This window comes from Durio zibethinus, chromosome 22, assembly GCF_047325235.1.
Source record: "Durio zibethinus cultivar Kanyao isolate XHJ-2024 chromosome 22, ASM4732523v1, whole genome shotgun sequence".
Lineage (NCBI taxonomy): Eukaryota > Viridiplantae > Streptophyta > Magnoliopsida > Malvales > Malvaceae > Durio > Durio zibethinus.
In genome coordinates, this window is record NC_143183.1 from 19,612,162 (window position 1) to 19,621,659 (window position 9,498).

At 36.0% G+C, this 9,498-nt stretch overlaps 1 protein-coding gene across 1 annotated transcript; it reads left to right on the plus strand.

Annotated features, from left to right (window-relative positions):
* Positions 1-8,043: 8,043 nt before the first annotated feature.
* Positions 8,044-9,142, plus strand: LOC111307428 (membrane protein PM19L-like). The gene is made up of 3 exons (XM_022905446.2): positions 8,044-8,298; positions 8,408-8,587; positions 8,692-9,142. Exons 1-3 carry the CDS (start codon positions 8,172-8,174, stop codon positions 8,922-8,924), a joined length of 540 nt encoding a protein of 179 aa, XP_022761181.1. The 5' UTR covers positions 8,044-8,171; the 3' UTR covers positions 8,925-9,142.
* Positions 9,143-9,498: the final 356 nt, after the last annotated feature.

The window sequence follows — 9,498 nt, forward strand, 5'->3', positions numbered from 1 at the left end:
TAAATTGCTCCTCTAAACAGAGGCAACGAACTTTGGAAAGTAAATTGCTCCTCTCAACAGAGGCACCACGACTTTGGAAAAATAAATTGCTCCTCTAAACAGAGGCAACGAACTTGGAAAAGTAAATTGCTCCTCTAAACAGAGGCAACGAACTTTGAAAAGTAAATTGCTCCTCTAAATAGAGGCAACGAACTTTGAAAAAAATAAATTGCTCCTCTAAACAGAGGCAACGGAACTTTGAAAAATAAATTGCTCCTCTAAACAGAGGCAACGAACTTTGAAAAGTAAATACTCCTAGACAATCATGTCCGAAGGAGTTGAAAGTTGTGTTTGAAGGGATTTCAGGAGATTATGCCCAAAGGTCTTATAAATCAACCCTGATACCAAGAGACATCCTATTTCAAGAATTAGGAACTTACCTGACAAGTTTCTTCTCAAACTTGCAAAGTTTTTTCATATCTGTCTTTTCCATGTGGGATGTTGGAACACCCCTGCTTCTTGAATTTGTACACTATACTTTCCTGAAAGTAGTGTATGCTATGCAAATGCATATGAATTTCAATGCATGCTATGCAAATGTTGGCCAATTAATTCCTGTTCAATGTATGGTACTCAAGTTTCTCAAGCTCTTTTTTTTTTTCTTGGGTGTCAAGCCCTTTGATTCCTCAAGGATCCAATTGCACTGCTCTTCTAAAATCGAACCAGTGTAGCTCTCAATTGTCCTTTCCGTTCACATTCTTTCCTTGTTCTGTTTTTCAATACTCTGGAATAAGCTTCATCAATCGATCATCCCTTGACCATCATTCAATGAATTTCTCAGCACTAGCAAATTTTAAAACAAATTTCATCCACCATCGCTGGGTCCTTGTCTGAGCATCAACAATTCCAAAACAGACTTTGTCTACTGATTGTCTTCATCATTCAATCATAACTTGCAAGTCATATCGATCAATTCATCACTTTTCCAGATTTGCCCCATCATCTCTTTTAGGTTTCTACCATTTTTTCATCATCTTAGATTTCTTTTCAAATGAATGTAAGATTCTTTTAAGTACATGTTCATTCATTCATTATCATTTCAAATTTTGACAAATACAATGCAATCAAGCATTTTCTCAATTCATTCTAAGGGTGTAACAATAAGAGGACAGAAAGTGAATTATGGTAAAGATAATCAATGGAGATTTATTTTGGTAGAAAATAAATGGGAAAGGAAATAAATTGGATGTCATTGAGGTAAATGGTATGTCCAAATGATGAATATTTAGACAATTTTCAACATTAATCTAGGATTCTTTTTCAAAAGCTCATTCATTTACTGTTGAAGTCATCTTGGGCTTGGCGAACTCTGCCCCAGTCTTTAAGGGATCTTCAGATGTCTTTGATCTTTCATTCATGTGAGCCATTTGACCTGAATCTTTTTTTTTTTTTTTTTTTTTTTGGGTACCAAAATCACCCTTTCAGGTTTTCAATTCGGATCTCTTTTTTCATTTTTTCATTTTTTCATTTTCTCATTTTTTCTTCTTTCTTTCTTTTTTTTTTTTTTTCATCATCTTTTTTTTCATTCTTCACCTATTATTGACATCCTTCATACATCAAACTTTTAAGGTAATGTAGCATGATTCCATTGCTTCATCATGAGCATGCCTTCGCTCAACATATGATCATTCAAGTTGGGTATTCACACTTGATCCAAATGGACTTTCCAAGGTTGTAATGTAGGCTAAGGTGAAGGGTCATAAAAAAAATGGATATAATAGGCTCAAAACATGTATTAAAAAGGTTCAAGACCGAAGGATCATTTGATGCAGCTTGGCATTTTGCCCCACATCGTTTCACTATTTTTTCTTTCCTCACACAAAGGATTCTCATTACTTTGCCCCAAGTCATGTGTGGCATTTATTTTTTCTTTTGCTTTTCTTTCTCTTTTCATCTTTGAGACCTTTTGTGGTTTTTTTTTTTTTTTTTTTTTCAAAAATTACCCTCCAGTGTAGAGGGTGATCCTTGGTTGGGGTTCTAAAAAAAAAATGATAAGCTCAAGGGGGTAACAATAAATGGTTTTTCAAATGGTAAAAGAAAGATGGCCATTTTTCATCTCAATTGTGAATACCTTTCTTGAACATCATCTATTGAACAGAGCTCATGAACTTGTATAAAATATTGCACACCTTCAAGATATATCTCTTTCATCTCTGGTGATGGCTTACCCTCTTTATTTTCGCTCAAATCATCTCCTCTTTGAATGAGTTCTCAAAATTAAATTCCAGAATTATTGTTATCATTGTCTAAATATTCATCATCTGAAATTTAAGAATGGGAGTGTGAAGTTATGGAAGGTAACAAGGCATGGAATAATGGTAAAGTGAAAGAGAAAAATGTAATGAAATGCATTGACTTGCCTTTATTAAAATGATAACAAGTGAAGTCATATTAAAAAAAAATCTAACATTTTTGAAAAGAAATCCCAAAATGACAGAAGAAACCTTCAACCAGCCTTATCTCCATTGACATCTTGCCCCTCAATTCATTGTGAATCTCCGGATCCTTTCTGTTCTTGACTTTCGCTCAGTACACTAACATTAGGTGCTGTTGCTTTTCCTTGATCAAAACTTACCATTCCATCATTGATCAACCGTTGCACCTTATACTTTAAAGCAGTGCAATTTTCAGTAGAATGGCCAGTAATTCCATAATGATAGTCACAACGGGCTGTAGGATCATACCACTTTGGATAGGGTGGTTTAAGTGGTTCCACATGGCTGGGGGCAATCAAATGGCTATTATAAAGCTCTCGATATAACTCTGTATAAGTCATAGGGATTGGATCAAATACAGGTTTTTCTCGAGTAGTCCGTTGTTCTCGCGAGCCACTGGCTGGGTTAGTAGGGCGGATTTGGGTTCTTACAGGAGCTTGAATGTTAAGGCGATAAGTGGATGAATAAGATGGTTGGGGAGCTAGCTGGTATGGGTAGGATGAGGCATTATTCACAGCGGGATAGTATGGAGAGTAACCTTGAGATGGATAGGGTTGATAACCCCCGAATTGTTGTCTATCAGAGCTCACAGCTTGAGCTTCAGCTTCTTTCTTTTCTGATGTCTTCTTGGTTTCTCCTCCTCTCAACTTGCCATTTTTTATGGCACTTTCAATAATTTCTCCAGAGATTACCATGTCAGCAAAATTCTTTGTTGCATTCCCTATCATCTTTTCATAATAGGGAGATTTTAAAGTGCTAACAAACAGCACTGTGGTCTCTTTCTCTGTCAGTGGAGGTTGTACCTGTGAAGCTATATCTCTCCATCTTTGGGCGTACTCTTTAAAAAACTCGTTTGACTTTTCCTCCAGATTCTGCAAAGACAAACGATCAGGAGCCAAATCGATAATGTGTCGATATTGACTGATGAAGTCATGTGCCATATCACTCCAAGAGCGAATACGAGTCCTATCCAACTGAACATACCATCTGGCGGCAGAGCCAGTAAGACTGTCCTGAAAAACATGCATCAAGAGTTTTTCATCATGTGCATGAGCTGCCATCTTTCTGCAATACATGGTGATGTGGGTTTTGGGACACTTTATACCGTCATATTTTTCAAACTTCGGTACTTTGAACTTATAGGGGATAACCACATCAGGGACTAGGCAGAGCCCAGCAGCATCTACTGACCCATAACAGCTAAATCCTTCCACAGCCCTTAGCCTCTGCTCTAGCATGCTAATCTTGGAACTTTCTTCAGCCTCTACTCTCATCTTTTCCTTCTCCTTCTCTTTTAAATCATCTAGATCAGGAATTGGTTCTGCTGCCTTTTCAGTGAAGACAGGATTTATATAGCTGTTATACTGTCCTGGGTTGAAAGCTGATGGCATTCTAGGATAGGCGAAATGTTGTGGCGGGACCTCTTGGGCAGACTGGGCTTGAGGTGGGCCAAAACCTGGAGGGTACAATGGGTCAGCCACTTCTTGCTGGCTTGTACTTCCTTCAACTCCTTTTCCTTTATTCATATTATTGAGAGCCTCCAGAATTTTGCTAAGTTCATTTTCAATCTTCTCCTGAGCTTTTTCTATCTTTTCAAATCTCTGAGAATTTTCCTGCTCCATTTGCCTTGCTCTGGATCTTGTGTTAAATCGATGGGCAAGATTTTCGCTAGATGGAGCTATCCTGGAGCCTTGAGTACCATACTCATGATTAGAAATGTTATGCTGTGCCTTATGTATGATGCTTTGATACACAAATGAAATGTACATTTTTTTGAATGAAATCTAGCATGAAATGAATGCAAATGATTGTGTTGAAACATGATCATGAAAAGAATACAGATACATACAATCAGACAAACAACATAGTTAGTTTCATGAATGAAATGAAAGTAATGCTGATGCATAACATTACAAAAAATAATACACAAAGTTAAGCAATCAAAATGATTAGATAAACACCTTTTTTGTGTCCTAATTTCAGGGTATATCTATCATTGGGTAGAAAGGACTCTATCCTAGGGTTAGGCACTCTTAAGGTTCACTACATGTGGTTTTAAAGTCAGAGTCTAAAGGTCTTCAAATTGTTCCTTACATCCTTGTCCATCACAGACTAGTAAGGCACCCTAATCCTCACCCATTACAGGCTACAAGCGGAAAAGGTTCAATTTGAGTGGGAGTATTTCGCTAGCCACTACGGAGGCATTAGACCTCACGAAAGCAATAGGTACTTTACTCCCTCCTAAAGGGACGGAGCTCGGGTATAGAGCTCATGTTATGCACATGCACATGAATGACATAATTAACAGACATGAATGAATAATAATACATATATACAAAAAGGTTCAATTTTATTAGGCTTTTGGATAACACAAATTATTTGCTGGCCTGACTCTCAAGGTCCCCAGCGGAGTCGCCAAGCTGTCATAACGTCTAGATCCGGGGATCTATCGCCAGACATTGACTTTAGGGAGTCGCCACCAATCTTTTTTTATCCAGGTGTGATTGGCCACCTAAGGAATCTGCCCTTTTAGGGAACACCTAAGCTTAAGGGTCCCTAAAAGAATAGGTTCGGGTCTGCTTAACCAGAACAGAGTTCGGGAGTTCGGTTACGTGTGAGGAAGGTTATAGCACCCTCACAACGCCCATCAAAAGATGGTACCAGCTTGAATTTGTGTTATCCAAAAGCCTTAAAATTTTACCAAGTAGTTAGTTGTTGAAAATTATTCTCAATTGACTCTAATACTTTTAGCAGAAAATTGAGAAAATTCCCTCACCTCAAGAGTATGCAAGAAAAACTACTGTTTCACTTGCAGAGGCTCCGTCGTCGGATTATTTAAAGAAAAATCAAGATCAACCAATTAATTAATTATCGAAAATTATTCTCAATTGACTCTAATACTTTTAGCAGAAAATTGAGAAAATTCTCTCACCTCAGGAGTATGCAAGAAAAACTACTGTTTCACTTGCAGAGGCTCCGTCGTCGGATTAATTAAAGAAAAATCAAGATCAACCAATTAATTAATTATCGAAAATTATTCTCAATTGACTCTAATACTTTTAGCAGAAAATTGAGAAAATTCCCTCACCTCAGGAGTATGCAAGAAAAACTACTGTTTCACTTGCAGAGGCTCCGTCGTCGGATTAATTAAAGAAAAAAAAATCAAAATCAGCCAAGTAATTAATTATCGGAAATTATTCTCAATTGACTCTAATACTTTTAGCAGAAAATTGAGAAAATTCCCTCACCTCAGGAGTATGCAAGAAAAACTACTGTTTTTACTTGTAGAGGCTCCGTCGTCGGATTAATTAAAGAATAAAGAAAAAAAAATCAAGATTAAAATCAAAGTCAAATAAAAAAAAATTCAAAAAAAAAAAAAAAAAAAACCTGGAGCGGCTCGGATCTCGGCTCGGCTTGGTGCGGCTCGGAGGGGCTGAAACGCGCGGGTCAGAAAGCGGGTCGACGCTTCGGGTCGGGTCAGGTTCGGCAAAACGCGCGGATCCTCTTATTAACTTAAAGCCAAAACGACGTCGTTTTGGGAGGGTATAAAAGGCACCTTCCTCCGTTTTTCAGCAGACCGTTCCTCCCCTCTCTCTCTCTTCTTCCCTTCTTCTCTGTCTTCTCTCTAGAATTTGAAGAACGCCGGTGCCGGATTCTAGAAAATTCGCCGGAATCTGGGAATTTCGCCGGAAATTGGCCGGAAGTTGGCCGGATGGTCGCCGGTTTCTGGGATTCTCCGCCGGAAACTGGGTCTGTCGCCGGAAACTTCAAAGTTCACCGGAATTGTCGTCGGAAAATTTAAAAGTCGTCGGAATTTTCGCCGGAATCTGGAAATTTCCCAGAAATTTCCAGAAAATTTTTTCGCCAAATTTTTCTAAAAAATTTCTCACTGCCAGAACACTCCTAAACTTTTCCTTAGCTCTCTAAACACCCCTATTCTCTCAATCAGTAGCTTTTGCTTCTGTTTTCTCTCTTTTCTGAACTGTTCCAGGAGGTGCTTTATATAGGGATTGATCAGGAGTTTCTGATCAATCCCAATTCTTCCTTGGACGGGAATTCAATCTTTGAATCCCACTGGACTCTTCTGATTGAATTCCCACTTCCAATGGGATTCTTCAGCCTTCAATCTCAGCCCTCCAAAATCAAAATAAAAAAAAAAAACTAGATAATTAGAAAAGAAAATCAAAAATTAAAAATTAAAAATAATATCAGATAATTCGGGAAAAAGAAGATAGAATTAACAGATGATTAAAAAAAAATAATGACAAATAAAACAAGATAAACCCAAAAATATATTACACAAAAAAAAATAATAATAATATATAACTGTATAAATAAAATACATATAAATCTAACCTGAATAAAAATAAATAAATAAATAAAGATATACATAATAATAATAATAATAATAATAATAGAATACATAAAATACAAAAGAAGAAAAAAAAATATACAGAATTGAAATGGGCCTTACCCATTTGGGTCAGGCCCAATTGATCTGGGCCCGGACCCAATTGGGTGTCTACAATACTGATTTGAATATTGAAATAAAAATATTAAAAAAAATTTTAACCTTTGTAATTAATCGACCTCTTTCTTATGCTTTTAGTTATTTATTAATATTTTTTTAATAATTAATTTAAAGAGATTTAATGGATAAGATTATATCAAAAATTTCTTTCAGAATTGTCACTCTTCAATAACTTATTTAACTGTTCTCATAAATCACAATTTTTTATTCACTATATCATTGAATTTAAAAAAAAAAATCTAGAATTAAAGGTGTCAAGTTCCATCCAAATATATTGATTTTTCAATACATATTGTAAGTATTTTTAAATTTCACCAACAAAATTAAAAAAATCACATATTTATTACAATGTATTAAAATAATTATTTAATCTGATCAATATAATAAATTAACAATATTCAAATTCATTTATATAGTTTAAAATTTTCATCGTGTTTGATAAATAATAATATCCAAAACAACATGTAAATCATTCTACACTATAGATGAACTTTTACATCTGTTTTTTTTTCTTCTTTTTCCTATAAAAAAACCCAAAATATTTCTTTAAAAAGCATAAAATCCAGTAAATCCTTTGTTAAACAATCTCCCTAATAAAATAGAAAAGAATGTTAATTGTGGGTCTTTTCTTTCCTAAATATTCCTAGAAAAAAACCCAAAAAACTTCTTTTACTGAATATGAAATCCAAAAGAGAAAAAAAAACCTTAAATGTGGGTCTTTTCTTTCCAAAATATTCCTACAAAAACAAACACAGTCAATGATTATCATTGTATTCATTGTTTTTAACCCTTCTTGAATAAGGTATAAAAGACGAATAACTTTGAAGCTGATAAAATTAAAAGTATCGGTAGATGATATTATTCTCTGAAAAACTGGATATGCACGCCATCTGTAAGCCAAATCTTCGAGATTCCAAGAGAGATGAAATCATTGGAAACGCAAACACCATTTTTGACCAGTGTACTTCCACCTGTTTCCAATTTCTTCCATGCATAGTCTCACTGCTTTACACGTACTCCAACTTCCTTTACACCCTTAACTTTCTCTATATTGGCCCTTCCATTGCGGCATTACACAAAATCTTTAAGCTGAAGACAGGAAATTTGTTAAGATTGTCTGGTTTTCAAGTGTTCTGTCTGAGCGGGAAAGAAAAAATTAGCTTAGGATGGCTGCTGTAGGAAGAAACATAGCAGCTCCATTGCTGTTTCTGAACTTGTTCATGTATTTTATTGTGCTGGGATTTGCTAGCTGGTGTATTAATAGGCATATCAATGGCCAGACTGCTCATCCCAGTAAGTTATTTCCCTTTATGTTTTAATGATTGGACCATAATCTTTAATTACTACTATATACATATATCTGTTTGTCTTGGTTGATTTTAACACAAGGGAAATGTTTCAGGTATGGGTGGAAATGAAGGAACCAGTTTCTTCCTGACCTTTTCAATCTTGGCTGCTGCAGTAGGCATAGTATCAAAGTTATCAGGGGGGCTCCATATCAGGTCATGGAGAGCTGATAGTCTGGCTGAAGCAGGATCATCTGCACATATAGCTTGGGCCTTGACTGCACTAGCCTTTGGGTGAACTTTATTACCATTTATTTACATATCTATAAACTAACCAATTAGTACTCCATTTTGATGTTGCAAAGGATTGATGATTTTAACCAACTGTTTCCTACACAGGTTGCTTGCAAGCATATAAACATAGGAGGGTGGAGAGGATGGAGGCTGAGAATACTTGAAGCATTCATAATAATCCTCACATTCACCCAACTTTTGTATGTCTTGTTGCTCCATGCCGGTGTGTTCAGCAGCAGGTATGGACCAGGGTACCGAGACGCTGACTATGGCATTCGTGCACCAGGGGACGAGCCGGTGTCCAAGGCTGGCTCTGCAGTGACGGGGTCTAGGGTTTGAAGGAGCATCGTCTTTACTAGATAAAGATGTAACTGTTTATTTTCAATTTCGTTGTTGATTTGGAGTTAATGATCAGTTCAATTTGGATTTAACCTTTTTAAATGTAATTGTGTAAGTACACTAGGTCATCTTTTCATGTTCCTATGATGTTTGTGGACATGGATTTGCAGGATATCTGGTGTGTAATGTTTAATGACACTGGCATTTCTAATGGTACATTTTGGGTGTTTTGGTTGTTAAATGGTTAGTTGGGGATTCATTATTTCAATCGCTTTAAATTTCAACAAACTTGACCAAACATTACCAACTCTTAGACCTGATAAGAGTGCCTCGTCAAAAAGAGTATTTCCATAGGAAGGATATTTCAGAAATCAAGTTTCCAATATAAACTAGTTCATCGTTTCTGCAAGATCTTAAGTTTCATAATTAGAAAACAGAAATTCTTGCAAAAAAGGGCTCATTTTAAGAGTAGTTTAAACAAAAGTAACTGCAATATTTAATTTTCTTATCCGCAAGATATGAGATTTTGGCAATATATTCTTGCAGGAGGATGCTCCATGGTATGATATAGGTA